The sequence below is a fragment of the Meles meles genome, chromosome 13 (genome assembly GCF_922984935.1).
Source record: "Meles meles chromosome 13, mMelMel3.1 paternal haplotype, whole genome shotgun sequence".
Taxonomy (NCBI): Eukaryota; Metazoa; Chordata; class Mammalia; order Carnivora; family Mustelidae; genus Meles; species Meles meles.
Genome location: NC_060078.1, coordinates 25,143,427 through 25,159,431, shown reverse-complemented (window position 1 = coordinate 25,159,431; position 16,005 = coordinate 25,143,427). Strand labels below are relative to the sequence as shown.

The window sequence follows — 16,005 nt, the reverse complement described above, 5'->3', positions numbered from 1 at the left end:
GTTTAAGGTTTTATTCAGCAGATGGCAAAACACTTTGCTCTTTGCCACTTCATGCCAACAAGCATGAAAGCAATACAGTTCTTTCACACCATCCTAGAATGTAAAAATCATTCAGCTATGAATTAGGAAATCCAGGTTCTAGTCCCAGGACTTCTATAAACAAGGTTTTGGGCAAGAAAATTCAGTTACTTACTCTCTTTGTTGATTTCTTCATCTGTAAAAATTAAATTATTATTCTCTAAAGTTCCATTTCCCTTTTTTACTCAGTTTTTTCTCATTCTCTTCCCCCACCCCTCCGCCCATGATATGAAAATATACCTTTATCTTACACTAAATGTTCATACTTATCTGATGTTATTTAGGGACTTTCTAAACTATCCACTGATGACTACTGATTCCTGTTCCACTTTCACACTGTTGTATTAATGGGAGCATTGAAATGTAGTATCTGTTAGGGCTTGTTCCGTATCGTTTTTTCCCCTTTTTTCTCTTTTTCTTTCTTTTTAGAACTTTCCTTATTATATTTGCTTATCCATAAAATTAACATTTCTTTTTTTTAAATTAATTTATTTATTTGAGCAAGAGATCACACAGAGGGAGAGAGAAAGGGAGAGGGAGATGCAGGTTCCCGCTGAGCAAGGAGCCTGATGGCGGAGTTTGATCCCAGGACCCTGGGAATGTGTCCTGTGCCGAGGGCAGACACTTAACTGACCCAGCCACCCAAGTGCTCCCATAAAATTGATTTTTCTAGTTCTAAAATCTTAGTGGTATTTTTATTGAGGTCAGATTAAAGTTATGGAATAATTTATAGAATAATTACATTTTCATTATCAACAGTTTAAAAGGAAAATATCAGGTATTCAGAATATAATATGAGCATGGGAAACAAAGTAAATAATCAAACATGATCACTTTATTAATGAATTTTGAGGTATCTATATCTAAAGTAAGTAGTGATAGTACTTACAGTGGTTTTGAAAGAAGTATAAATTAGGAAAGGTTAAGCATTTAATTGTAGTCCTATTTGGCTTTATGTGGTGACAGGATATATGATAATGTCCTAATAACTGTATAAAATAGAAGTCTAAAAATATAGTTTGGAATTACTCATTTATTTATAGCAAGTAAAATTGGTTATCTTAATGGTACGCACCTGCAAAGTTTTCATGACAGAAGAGTAAATGGAACCTCATAATACTGGGAGGAAAGAAGTCTATTAATCAGGGAGATTCTGAAAAAGAAGACATAGAGATGACAAATTCAGAACTACTCTTGAGTACGTGCCTTATTAGTATTCAGAAAGCCTAGAAGGAAAAACTAAAACAAAAGAAACTGAATTCAGCCATATGCTTATTGAGAAATGTAGAGTCTATTTGCATAATGTTTTTATGTTGTTTTAGTATTCTCAGTAGTGATTTTTCTTAGCTCAACTATATATCATTAAAATCTGCAAGTTTTAAAGAGTAGACACGTTATGCTGCACTCCCTCTGATGACTGGGTGTGATATCAAAGATACAGTGAAGAAAGGAGGGAAAGGAACACTAATTCTCCAGTTACTGAGTTCTTAGCAAGGCGTAGTTTTTCATTTCTACGATAATTGTATTATCTGTTTCCTACTAAAAGTGTGGGATGTATGCTAGGGTAGGAATTTGATTGTCTTTTCCCCATGATTGTATCCCCAAGCAAAGCATAGTGTTGGTTGAATGAATGTGGTGCAAGCTTGAAGGAGAGAAGAGAATTTTAAAAATCCACAAGAGTAGGCCCATATCATCTGGAAATCCTTGTAGAACTCATAGTCTTTTGAAAGTAGGAAACAGTGCTACACAATCTTTGCAGTCCCTGAAGATTTTCTATAGATAGATGCATTTTTGTAAAGAAGTTAAGCCTTTGGACATTACCACAATACAGTAGTTATGTGTTTGTAAATATATTTTCATAGATTACAGGACAATAGGGCATATTGAAAAAATATTTTCCTGAATCTAGTTAGTCTTCACATACGCCCATATCACGTTGAAGTCCTCCGAACTACTGTTACTCATTTTTTTTTCTTAACTTTATGTCTATAAAAAATATTTACAGTGCTAGGCCATTGAACTTAGAGTCCTTTGGTTGTTGTGTGAAATCTATATACTTGGAGAAATCCACGTGTTTCTTTAGGCTTCTATATCTTTTTTTTTAAGTTTTATTTATTAATTTGACAGACGGAGATCACAAATAGAGAGGAAGGTAGAGAGAGAGGGGGAAGCAGGGCTTGATCCCAGAACCCTGGGTTCATGACCTGAACTGAAGGCAGAGGCTTTAACCCACTGAGCCACCCAGGCGCCCCAGGCTTCTATATCTTTAAAGATGAGGAATTTATTTCTTTCATGGTCCGAGATAAATGGAACCAAAATTCTCATTTATTTTAACCCTTAATGCAATGTAATGTTCTTACATTATTGGAAGAAACAGATTAGCTAGCGATACCGTGTTGCTTTCCTTTTAGCCTCTGTTTACTTTCTCACCTCTGTTGATTTATTCAGCTTGTAACCTAGAAACCAGCTAAAAAGGAAGGAAGTCAGAGATGTGTATTTCTGGGCAGTAACTGGAGTAGTTTCCTCTTCCTCTAGCCTGGTTTAGCTGCCAGAAAAGACTTTTTACTCCTTACCTTCACCCAGCCCCCATAAAAAGAAAGAAAAAGGGGAAGAAAATAAAAAATAATAATAACTATTCTACTTACTCCTTAATCCATTTAAGTTATAAGCCGTTAAGAACAACCAATCTAGAGGACTAAAATTCTGCCCTCAAAATGGTGCAAAATTTCACCAGGCAGCAAAAATGCTGTCTGAAAGATGCTATCTACCATCCCTAAGGACTTGTAAGAAGAGAAAATTAAGGAGACTTGATGTAAAAACTGGGCAATGTATTATGCTTACTACCAAGTTGGTTCTCTATATTGGTTTTTCACTGTTTTTATTTGTATTAGAAATTTACCAGAGTACCAGATCAGACTCACATTTATATATATTTTTAAACTATTTAAAAATATTTTTAAAATATCTGTGAGGCTCAATTTATGAAATAAGATATTTATGGCTTTCAACTAGTTCCATCTTTGTTTTCCCTTCATTTGCATTAAGAATTGACTACATAGTATTTCTTATTTTATTTTATTTTGAGAGAAAGAGAGAAAGCACAATGTGGGGGTAGCAGAGGGAGAATCAGGCTCCCCAATGTGCAGGAAGTCAGCCATAAGACTTCATCCCAGGACCCTGGGTCATGACCTGAGCTGAAGGCAGACACTTAACTGACTGAGCCACCTAGATGCCTCTGTATAGTATTTCTTTATAATGAGAAGAATTTTAATTCAACCATGATGTAGTCTGAAATAAAAATGTTTTTTCTTTATTGATATTACTTACTTTGATTTTTAAAGAAATTACTGCATTCTGTGTCACTAGGAATATATAAATATTGTGGCATTCGGATTGTTAGCTAAGTGTAGTTCTGTTTGCTGTTAGATTCTTTTTTTTTTTTTTAAAGATTTTATTTATTTATTTGACAGAGAGATCAGAAGTAGGCAGAGAGGCAGGCAGAGAGGCAGGCAGAGAGAGAGAGAGAGAGAGAGAGGGAAGCAGGCTCCCTGCTGAGCAGAGACCCCCCCCCCCCCATGCGGGACTCGATCCAGGACCCTGAGATCATGACCTGAGCCGAAGGCAGCGGCTTAACCCACTGAGCCACCCAGGTGCCCCTTGCTGTTAGATTCTATAGGGGATTGATACTACTTGAGGAACAAAGACAGCTTTTTTTAAATGTATATCATATAGTCAAACTTGAACTTATGTGAGCTTATAAGATGAATCCTGTGAAATATTAAACTCATTTTCTAATGTACAATAAATTGTAGAAATGTAATGTGGAATGTACTAAAAATGTGCTGTTTCATACTTGAATAGCCTCCATTAAGCATTTGATGTTTCTTTGTTGTTTGGGGGTAGACTAAAGCTGCCATATTGATCTAGTTTTTTTTTTTTTTTTTCTTTTTTGTATATTATATGACATTGTGAATTCTTTTATTTTCATATGTTTTATATTCATGTCTGAAGTAATTATAAATGAGTTATTTAAATGGTGTGTATGATGTAATAGGCATTTTATTTTTAAAAACATTTTATTCTAGGGACGCCTGAGTGGCTCAGTTGGTTGGGCCGCTGCCTTCAGCTCGGGTCATGATCCTGGGGTCCTGGGATCGAGTTCCGCATCAGGCTCCTTGCTTGGCAGGGAGCCTTCTTCTCTCACTACCTCTTCCTGCCACTCTGCCTGCTTGTGTGTACTCACTCTCTGACAAGTAAATAAAAAATAAAGTAAAATAAAATCTTAAGAAAAAAATATTTTGTTCTAAAGTTATATTTTAGTACCATCATTGTTCTAAAGCTGTGTCTTACTAACATTCTTAGAATAATCATTATCCATCTCTTTCATCCTTAAACAAAAAGTTTGAGATTTTTGTAGATATAGTGCATCATATACTAAGCTGAAAATATGTTTTATTTTAACTGGTTAGCCTGATGTTTTCTGTGAAATGAAACTGATACATCTGGAATAGGAATAGAGAGGGCATGGGCTGGTCTAGATGTTTTTCTCTTAATATGATTTGATGAATTGGTTGTGTGTGTGTGGTATTAAAAAAATATGAATTTTTAGGTTCATTAAAATTGAGATTTCTACGTTGGGTCATGTTCATAATAAAAGACCATTCACAACATTTAAAAATAGGTGAATGTTTTCTTACACTTACAGATATCTAACATTGTTTTTTCATGTTCAGTGCATATATTATATATACAACATGCATTTAAATGTAGACTAATCTCATTTCAGGTACTCAGTACCCATGTGTAGCTAGCTAGTGGCTATTGGACAGCACAACTCTTGAGGTTAGAAAGAAGTTACAAGACTATGTTAGGTAGCACATCAGAAAAATATATTTCAAATAATAGATATTTTTATAACTGTGAATTGTCTACATTAATTTTTTTTAAAGAATAAAATTGTTGGGACGCCTGGGTGGCTCAGTGGATTAAGCCGCTGCCTTCGGCTCAGGTCATGATCTCAGGGTCCTGGGATGGAGCCCCGCATCGGGTTCTCTGCTCCGCAGGGAGCCTGCTTCCTCCTCTCTCTCTGCCTGCCTCTCTGCCTACTTGTGATCTCTCTCTGTCAAATAAATAAATAAAATCTTTAAAAAAAAAAAAAAGAATAAAATTGTTTCAGGAGTATTTTTTAAAATCTGCCAAAATAAACCCCACCAGTTTTTCTTTTGAGTAAAGTGTTGTGGTTATGTCATTTGATTTCATTTGGACTGTTACTCCAAAAAGTGTTTTTTTCCCGAGTTTTTTTTTATATCAGTATATTTTAAAGGGCAAATGATTAAAATTAAAATAAGGACTTTAAACCACACAAAGTATTTTCAGTAGTTTAAAGTTATACTTCATTTTTTGCCAACTCGAGAGATATTTATGTATTATTTGTTTTCTGCACTTTCTTACCTTGGTAAATCTGAAAAGCAAAAACTTTGTATTTGCATTTGCTTTATTGAAAGAGACAGTAAACTTGAGGTCTCAGTCTCACCACTAGTCTGTCTTTGTCTGTTGTTAAAATTATGAGCCAGTCTCTATGGCCGCAGCCAAATGAGTAATCACCAGTAATGTGACTCGTGCTGGAAGTGACTCCATCAGCACCTGTGACGGGGGATTAGTTACAGTTTACAGAGCACCGCCTCTTCCCTTCTCTCAGTGTGCCCTAAGCCAAGTAGTCTTTCTCATTTGGGTGTCTGCACTGTTGGAAGCTACTGCAGTGTGTTTCCACGCAGACAGAGTACAGTGGGAAAGGCTTTCTCTAGCTGATGGATGGCTGTTCTCTCTATTTGGAGTATCTCACTGGTTATGTAAGCGACCTCGGGAGAAATTATCCTGACCCAGATCGGAGGATGCAGTAGTGCTTCAGCTGCAGGATTTCTTAGTCGTTAACACCACAGTGCTGATGACAAAGAGCGAGTTGTAATCCTCATCACTGCCAGGCTGAGCCAGAGCAGACAGAAAATCGTCATTTGCTCGTCGGAGACTTGTTAGGTTACAGCTCTGCTTCGTTTTGTGGTCTTGGCTTTTCTTCCTATACAATGACGACGCTGCAAGTGAGCTCAGAAATGCTTGGTTTGAGAGCCATTTGCCTGTGATTTTTGAAGACTAAAGAAGTATTTAGGCTAGATAAAAAATACTGCTCAAGAGTGAAATGGAAATGTCAGCTACTTCTTGACCTTTAAAGCTGTGTCGTGGATTTCTGAGATTTAAAGATACTTTAAAATCTAAAGAACAAAGTACGGTTTGTATTTTTCTGCTTCCTTTTTCTTTTGTCTTAATTTACATTTGGTTTTACTTCTCAGCCTTAGGAATTAAGGTCGCTGCCTTTTATTGATCTAGCCTCAATGTTAATAGTTTTAAGAAATTTTTAACTATTTTCATTTGTTCAGGAAGGATAATTGTGTAGTAATTTCATAACACTGTAAAAAGATTAAAAACTAAAGTTTAATTGTTTAAGGTATTACAGCAGAAATATTTCAGATTAGGGTTTTTAGAATATAGTGTTTTAAAGGAAGTGGGGGTATTTGATTTGTGAGGGGTTTTTGTGTGGTGTATTCCAGTCCCCACCCCCAACTTGTTTTCTAACAGTATCGTGTTTTTCAATAGACCTGCTTGGGTGGGAATTTGGACTTTGTTCTTTCAAGTCACTCCAGTCTTTTTTTTTTCCCCCCGCAGACTAAACCTTGACTTCTAAAATGTTGCTTCGTTTTCTGCTTCAGTATTTTCCTTTAGTGATTTTTATATCAGATTTTTTTAGTTAATGAGCGTGTTTCCTTTTTTTAACTTGGAAAAGGAATTGTTAAATGTTAACTGGAGATTGTTAGAAACTCAGACTGCAGACATAAACTCCATGAATTTTCAGTTAAATGTTAAATGTAAGCTTTAACACGGTTTGTTTGAGCAGCTGAGTTATGTTTGAGAGCTGTAGCTGATTTATTTTAAAAATGTTTTTTTGAGGAGGGCTCATCTGTTCTCCTCTTCCTCATGAGAATGGAATGTGGTGCAGCATGGAGCCCCAAACAGGATACAGTTGTTCTAAGCATTCTTCCTATAGCGTGGTGTAGGCCCTACTAGAAATGCAGGCTCTCAACTATTTATTTTGGCTTTAGACTATTTTTAAAGTATGGTCAGACAAAGGACCTTAAAGGAACTCTTAATCCATTAATAAAATTGAAAAAGTTTTTTTTTCAAATATGAATATTCGATTTTAAATTAGTAATTATATTTGAATTTTCAAAGGCTTTTTTTCATCATTGGGATAATAATAGTCTTTTTGTGATAAGGGCCATATTCTGCGTTGACTTTCATTAGATGGTAGCTCATTGCTTCCCTTTAGGCTGTGGAAGTTCCTCATAGAATGATATATCTTTAGAGACTTGAATTACTTAGTTATGCATGAGTTCTAGTTTCTTTACATTCCAGTACACCTAGACCCATGAAATATTTACTACAGATTCATCATAAAAGCTGTAGGATCTGTTCACATTTATTTAAATATTTATGTTTTTATTTTTTAAATGTGTTCAACTTGGATTCAGATACTAATAATGGTTATATCGTTGATTTGCCACTTTAAAAAAATCTATGTTTTAACTACTTAGTTTCATATGTTGTTTGTCTTTAATTTTCCCATAAAATAGTAACACAGTCACATTTTCAGGGTTGTTTGTTTAATGCATATTTGAAACATTTCTCTAACAAGTACTGTAAAAGTATTTATCAGCACTTGTTGGGAACATATTTGTAGCTTAAATATAATTGCACATTTAAAATTTTGCATGTTGTGGCCCTATTTACTATTTTAAGAAGGCTGATATACTTGACCTCCATTTGTACAGGATTAAAAGTATTATTTTATCAGAAGTAGCCTTTTTTTAAACTAATTTTTTAACATTTCTGATAGGTAAATTCTCCCGGTGGCTTTCAGTTAGTTATCTTAAAATGAGAACATTTTTTTTATTTTAGCCGAGAAACTAAACTAACTCAGTAATTTAAATTATGATTAGTTGACCTGTTAAAATTTACCCTTAGAATTCTGACCGACCTTAAAAAGCAGTTTCTGAGAGGGTTTCTTCACAAGAACGTTTTTCATATTATAAATGACTGTGTCTCATAGGAAATGCAAACCACCTGTATTATTTGCGTAAGAAAGAGGCACTCAGACAGGAGTTTACTTCTTTTTCAAATCCTACTTAATTGAATTGTACCTTTAGCCACTTAGATAATAGCTTTTGTGAACCTTTTTGTTAACCTTCTAGAGTTGACCTGACATGGTACTTTTGAAAAGAAATAGAGTATTTGAATAAAGTTCAAGGAATAAATCAAGTCTTCTTGAAAAGGTGCCAGTGTTTTCTAGTTTACTAAAAACTAAACATATATAATATGAAAAATATTACGTACAGCATGTTGATCACATCCTGTTAGACCTTTTAAAGTCTAAATTAGATCAGTGATCTTGAAAACTTTAGTCACTTGTTAGGTAAAATAATAGGATTTTATGAAATAATTTTAGGCATTTAGTCTTGGCAAATGGAAAATTCTAGTTGGCAGTAGTTGCAGGAGATACCTAAGTAATGGGGGAATGTCTGTTTTGAAAATGTAATTTCTCACCCAAATAGAAATACTCCTGATAATTATGTAGTGCTTAAAAGGTTTGCCTTAGGACTAGGGAGAAAGGAACTTACAGTGGTTAGATTTTCTAATCATAAATACCGAAAATAGGTGGGGATGAGTTTTTTCAGTCATATTAATTTAGGAAAGAAGATACTATTTCTAAGTTCATGCTATAGTATAGAAATAAGGCATGTTTAAAATGCTTCTGTATTCTCCTGTGTTTAAGCTTTTTCAAAAACACTGTTATAGACTCCTCAATGAATCAGAAGCTTTAAAAGGAATTTCTTAAATACAGAAATTAACTCCTTAAGAGCCACTCTGAACTAAAGATCTTGAAAAGTTTTCCCCCAGAGTGCGTATTAGTTGTGATTAGCAAGATGTTAAGATTTCTTTAAGACATAATATAAGAGAGGGGATACACAATGGCTTTGAATCTCCTCTGAGGATTTTTACTGTCTGTGCCAAAAGCTTTAGTTTGTATCCGAATGATCACACAAGTTGGCTTGTATAGCAAGAAGGATTTCTCCATGTTATACAGGGAATTTATAAGCTAAGTTGGTTGTTAATTCCATTTTCCAAACTTAGATTCTTTTATTATCCTAAAGCCATTATGTTAAGTTTTTACAAAAGTACCAGAGAAGTGACACTTGATTTTATTCAAGTTGCTTCTGCTTCAGAAGTGTGACAGTAATTAAAAACTGCATACATTGTACCTTTGTTTCCTTCCTTCCTCTTCCCCTTCTGCCTCCCTCACTCCCACCCCACCCCAAGATCTGGGTATACTCCTTTTGTAAGAGATGAGTCTTCTTTAAGATAATCAAATGGCCATGGATCCCCACTTCCCAGCCCCCATTTTTGGTTTGTCTCTTCGTTTGATTTTTTAAAGTAGCAGAGATGTGGACTGAGAGGTGGTTTTGTGTAATACTTCTTACCTCCCTCTTTTTCTGTTCCCTTCCCCCATGCCGCTCTTACTGAAGCAGCTGGATTTTTATTTGTGCTTGGGGCAGGGGCAGGGGCGGGGGCGGGTAGTACATGGGGTGGAGTTAAAAGACCAGATGCATCCTGACCATTTAAAATCCTTGATGTGAATGAGCTAGCAGAAAAAGTAACTAACTATACCTGCTCTGTTTTTATAAAGATTAATACTTAGTAATTTTTAAAAAATGAGTTGGTAAATATGCTCTCCTACCCAGTTGACTTTTTCAGAAGCAATTTCTCATTATCTTAGAAATTTTTATATACATGTATATGTGATTGTCTCCTTTTTAAAATAAACAACTTATAGATTACTTCATTCCTTTTTAATATAAAATACTTTACTGTATGGATAAAAGCATTTAGATTATAATATGAAAATATTGGTATTCTAAAGTCATTATGATAATGACATTTATACATTGTATTCAAATATACTCTTCGTGTTTGAGTATAAAACCCAGAAAATAACCATTATGAATTTTTTTTTCTCTTACCAGACTTTCAAACCCCTGGTTGAAAAAAGTATACCTAGTTCAATCACTGCGGTAGAATTCCTTGTAGATAAACAACTGGATTTTTTAACTGAAGATAGTGCCTTTCAACCCTACCAGGTAAGAAATTTTAGGTTGCTTTTAAAAGTTAGCTAATCTTTAAACTTCATTGACGTTCAGATATTCTTTTAAATATTCAGTTCAAGCTAATATGTAGGTGTTCAAGGAAGCCAGTTCATTGAATAAATTTTGATGATAGGATAAATGGTTAATTTATCCAATTAATAGATTTATGTACTTAGAACTTTATATGAACTCGGCAGCATTTTGTCACCGGCAATACACAAGTGATCAAAATTAAGTAACTGCCATTATAAATAAGTTCATCATTAGTAAATAACTGGTTAGATATTAGTATAAATTATCTTTGTCTCCAGCTCTAAAGGTTAAGAATTGGGTCAATTAATGTAATTAAATGAGATTAGTGTTTACTGTATGCATACAATAATGGTAGTTCTTCTATTTAAGTGGGAAGTTTCCTTTAGATTGTCATTAATTGTTCATTTTCTAAATTTTAGTTCCCAGATGCAGTTAAAGTACAAATACATTTACTTGGAAAAACATTTTTAGTAGGCTTTTAGATTCAAATCATGTGAAGAAACTCATCAAAAATAGTAGGCTAAATGAGTTTTTAAATTTCTAGTGAAGTGTTCTATCAGTTAATTTTTTAAGGTAGAAGTAAAAATGCACAGAAGTTTGTTTCCTTTGTATATTTGGATTTCAGATTGAATTAAACATCTTCCATACAGTTTTAATTTTAAGTGTTTAAAATAATAGGTAACGACATTGAAAGAAAGGATGGGTGAAATTGTTTGACTATTTTCCTGTTTTAATGGAGCTGAAAGTCAGTACTCCTATTTCATTTCAGAATAGTTACTGTTTTCTGAAAATAAATGTAGAGGCATCGTTTCCATGGAAAGAACAAGAGTTTGACTTAATGAGCAATGATTTATTTTGTGTGGACTTACAATACTTAGGTAATTCGAGCAGTTATATGCCTCTTCTGTTAGATTTCCTAAAACGAGATGATAGTTCCCTGAGTTAAATGTAATTTTGAAGTCTGCATAGATGTGCTTTTGTCCTTTCATATTATTTTTCTTATTTCATTAAATGCCCTAGTTTTTATACTGTTAGCTTTTGTTCTTTCTTTACAATATTTATAGCTAAAACTCATAGCAGTCCCAGTTTAATATTGGAGGTGTTAGAGCTTTTCTCTTGGGTTTTGTTTTGTTTTGTTTTTAATTGTGAGTGCCATTTAGCCTACTATGGGCCTTCCTTACTATAATTTGTTTCATTTCTAACAATCTTTTAGTGGGATTAGACTGGGTGAGTCTAGGTAAAATCAAAGGAACCTTCCAACCCTTAATGTTTTAACTTTGTGGTTGCTGATTAGCAGCACTCTGTAAATTTCAGCTTGGATTTGATTTAGAGAAGTGAAATCATTATGTAGAAATTACTTTTAAAAATAAACTCTTATGCCAGGTGGCCTAAAACTCCACAACATGTTTATTAAAATTATAATGATTGAAAGAATGTGCTGACATTTTATAGGGTTTTTTGTTTTGTTTTGTTTTACATTTTAAGCTTTTGGATTCTGGTAGTTCTGTCATTTTATTTAAAAAATAAAGGCACAAGAACGAAAGTGTTATTTGATTTGGTGAATTATATAATTGTCTTTGTTAGTAAGCCATTTGTGTTGCTCAGTTAGTATGGGCAGGTTGATCTCTGGCTTGAAAAATATTCCGTCTTCTAAAGGTGAAGTGAGTCTCTTGGCGTTTTAACCATTTGTCTTTAACAAATGTGAGCGCTCAGTTCCAGAAAATCAGAAGGAATTACACTAACAGCACTTGATTTAGGGATCCAGCATACCTTAATTTTAGAATTTCTTAGGAGTTTTAAAAGTAATTAGATGGTTTTACAACAGAGCTTTTTAATATGTGTTTTAATATATTTAGTTTCTTACTAATCAAGTTAAAGTATATATATATATATATATATATATATATATATATATGGATATTTTCTCTAATATGTAAGTGATAGACACCTGTTTTAACATTTTGAATGAAAATGTACTCCAGAGACCTAAGATGGCTCAGTCTAGTTTTTCAGATTTACTTATTTAAATGAGTTTATGAAATACAGCTACATTCTTGATAAAGGAAACAGTTTTAAAGTTTATGTAATTAGAGTGGCTTTATCCCAGAATGCTTTTCTCTAACCACTTGTCCAAACAGTACATTAAATTCCTTGGCATCTTAAACATGGCAGCTGTTACTGGCATAGATTTTGTAAATAGTGTCTTGACATATCCCAACTTTAGGGTAACCCGATGTAAGTCAAAGGGAGCTGGGGGAAAATTGAACACATTTTTTAAATGCTCCTATTTTTCTCACTTTAAATTTCATGAGGCAATTTCTTCTGAATCTAGATGTTAATTATCCTTTGTAGACTTCTTAAGTATGATGGGGTAAAGCCTTCTTTAGAAATAGCCTTTGGGTATAGAGTGATGGGTATACATAACTTTTGTTTTAAAAATTCACACAAATTGCTTTGCTACTATGGTTTTAAAGGGAGAATTCCCACCTACCATCTTTCTCCTTGGTTCTCAGCCGTTCTGTAGTAGTATACTCCCTTACATTTCCTTAATAAAGTTGTGCAGCCCTATTTTTTAATATATCCAAATAGTATCATATTGTTAAGGTAATAGTTAGGAAACCATTGACTCAAGATTAATACAGATCATTTCACTTTTAGGTCACTGGTTTGAATCCTATACTTACCTCTGATTTCAGTGCATTGCATATCAAATACCATGCATTAAACTTGATTTGGTCAATTTTTTAGTTGGAAAATTGAGGCACAATCCTCATTTTTACAGTTTTCAGTATTTTGGAAAGAAAGTTGAATGAGGAGAAAAACCAAACCAATGTCTTACAGATAATATAATCGATGTATATTAATTAGGTCACTGAAGCAGCATGGTATTGTTAATTCTGTTTTTTCCTTCCTTATGCACACAAATGAGCTTCTGCTTCCTCCTTTTAGATTTCCTGATCATGCCTGGCTGCAGTTAACTTTCTTTGAAGTAGAGGGGGAAGGGAAAAGAGAGGAAGTAGGAGGGAACTCTGCAGATTATACTGTGTCTTTCAACTGGGAAGAAAGAGGAAAAAACCAAGTTATTGATTCTGAAAGATGGCTTTTAAAGTTTGGAGTTTTCTTAATATCTATTATTTTTGTAGTATTGTTTCGTTTCTTTGGAGGATGATTACAGAAATTTTAAAAATTGTTTCATTAAAACTTGAAATTTTGATCAAGTTAATATAAAAAACAGTTTGATAATAGAAATATGAACATTGAACTTTTAGCATGATTTTGAAATCATCTTGTTCTGAGTTTTGGCTTCTGGCCATGCACACACCTGCAGTTTTCAGGTCGGGTTGCTTCATAGAGGATATAGAGGAGATTATTTCTTACCTGAAAAATTGTACATGACTCATATCAACAAATCTGTGTTGGTCTGGCTTGTTAGTCCAGTATTTTCTAGGGATCACAATTCTCTTTGTTTTTAAATGTAGTAAGGGATAATACGAAGGGTGCTAGTTTAAAAAACCATTAGAGATTTGAAGCAGAATGTGCTTGTTCAAACTTACGCCTTATGTTTATCTTATTATATATTAAAATTCATTGTAGTATTAAGATATATTCCCTACTATAAGGTAGAATCATCCTACATCCTTCATCCTGAAGGAACGATTCTTTTTTTACATTCTGGGTCATAATAAAGTGATTCAAGTTTAGAGATAAGACTGTTAATTCTATAGTTTCTGTCATCATAGAATATAGACATTGAACTGCTTTACTAAATACTAGATATAGTACTCCTATGCTGTGAATTGCTGGCTGAAGGAAAAGGGAACAGGTGGAGCAAACCTGAGTATTTTCTTAGTACCTGAACTAAAAATTGCTTAAAGACTTGCACAGAGAAGAGTCTTAAAATATTCAGTGAATGATGTATGTGGACTTAATCAGATTTGTATATCTATCATTTCTGTATTCCTCCGTGAGAAGGTTGTTTTCCCTGTTTCAGTCCGTTTTGACCCACAAATTTTACATCATTGATGATATAAATTTATTGGCTGTGATTTCAGAATATCCCTAAGGTAGTTGTTGCTTAACACATCTGGTTTACTAAAAATAGCTCAAATGGTTGCTTAGGATAAATTACCAGTAGTTTGGGAGTGGAATGTAGCAGAGACCTGTATTTTTTCCTTCTTAATTTTTGTTATTGTCCTGTGGACTTTGAAATTGCTTCACAACCTGGATGAGATAATGTGCATGAGGTAAAATTCAGTCCCCTGTCAGCCAAGGTGAACAATTAACTACTGGCTTTGTTGTTACTAGCCAGATGTTTTATTTTGTTGAATTAAATATTTGACATAAATGAGCCACTGGCAAAGTTTAAAAATCTTGTTTGTAGTCATTCATTTTACGAACAGATTTATTCTAAGCCAGGGTACTATGGTGGTACTACTAATAGTTTATAGACGGAAGTAAAAAGAACTTCATGATAGTTAGTATTGCTTCAGTGGGTAGAGAAAAAACTTGATTTTTTAAACTTTTCTTTATTTTCACTTCAGTTGTGTGTAGATCTATCATTTTAAGATTGACATTTCTGTAGGGGAAATGGGATTTTGACTTGGTACAGGATTTATTAGTATAACTGTGTAAATGTTTCTGTCCCAGAATATCTCAGATTTGTTCTCTTCCTGATATCAAATTACTGTTTCCCGTTAATTTAATTAACTAACAGAAAAAAAAATTGACTTCCAGATAGTGCCCAACAAACAGTTGTTCTTTTAAAGAAAGAAATTAGAATTTTTAAAAAATAATAACTGAACGTTCTATTAAGAGATATGTTTTATAGGGATTTTTAAGAAACACTGGAAGCATGCCTTTTAGGATATGGGCCTGGAACACACCAACACCGCCAACCCCCAGGAATGAGAGTTTTGCAATGTGGTTGAGAGAGGGAGAAACAGGCCCAGAGCAGAAAGAGAAGCTAGAGCTCTTAATTTGTCTTCGACTGGGGTGCCTGGGTGGCTCAGTGGTTTAAGCCGCTGCCTTCAGCTCAGGTCATGATCTCAGCATTCTGGGATCGAGTCCCACATCGGGCTCTCTGCTCGGCAGGGAGCCTGCTTCCCTCTCTCTCTCTCTGACTGCCTCTCTGCCTACTTCTGATCTCTCTCTGTCAAAATAAATAAATAAAATCTTTAAAAAAAAAAAAAATTTGTCTTCGACTAACTGTTTACTCACTTGATTCTTCCCCAGAAGGGAGTCTTTAAATGGAAATTTTATGCTTAGACTCTACTTCCCTTTGACTTATGCTTAAAATTTTTTAATGTCTGACCTTGGAAACATCCCAACTGACTTCATTCATTTAACGTTATTTAAATTCTGTGGTTTCCCTATGCACAGCATCCTGCTAGGTGCTTAATGGTTTAAAAAATTAATATACTAAGTCTCAGTACTTATTTTTTCCCAAGTACTTTATAATTCAGAACAAGAACTTATGTTTGAAAATAGACTTGATTTAAGGAGCCAAAAATACATAATAAAGACTAGGAATACAAAGAAAGGAGAAATTAGTACAGATTGAAATGGTCACTCTCATGAAGAAGGTAGAACTTGAATGGGATTCATTTAAATTTAAATGGAGATGAAAGTGAAAGAGTAAGATCAG

General features: G+C 34.0%; 1 protein-coding gene across 7 annotated transcripts in view; it reads left to right on the top strand.

The window, feature by feature from the left end:
* The window catches only part of JMJD1C (jumonji domain containing 1C), a 318,317-nt gene that overhangs the window by 217,846 nt on the left and 84,466 nt on the right, over nucleotides 1–16,005 (top strand). For 5 of the 7 annotated variants that reach the window (XR_006821311.1, XM_046027799.1, XM_046027795.1 and 2 more), the window contains exon 3: nucleotides 10,209–10,322. Coding sequence is in view for 3 of the 7 variants with exons in the window: in XM_046027795.1 (XP_045883751.1) it covers nucleotides 10,209–10,322 (114 nt within the window). In the remaining 4 variants the exon portion in view is untranslated. Of the gene's footprint in view, nucleotides 1–5,809; nucleotides 6,362–10,208; nucleotides 10,323–16,005 lie in introns of those variants that run through there. The other 2 variants (XM_046027796.1, XM_046027797.1) reach the window with 2 other exon arrangements.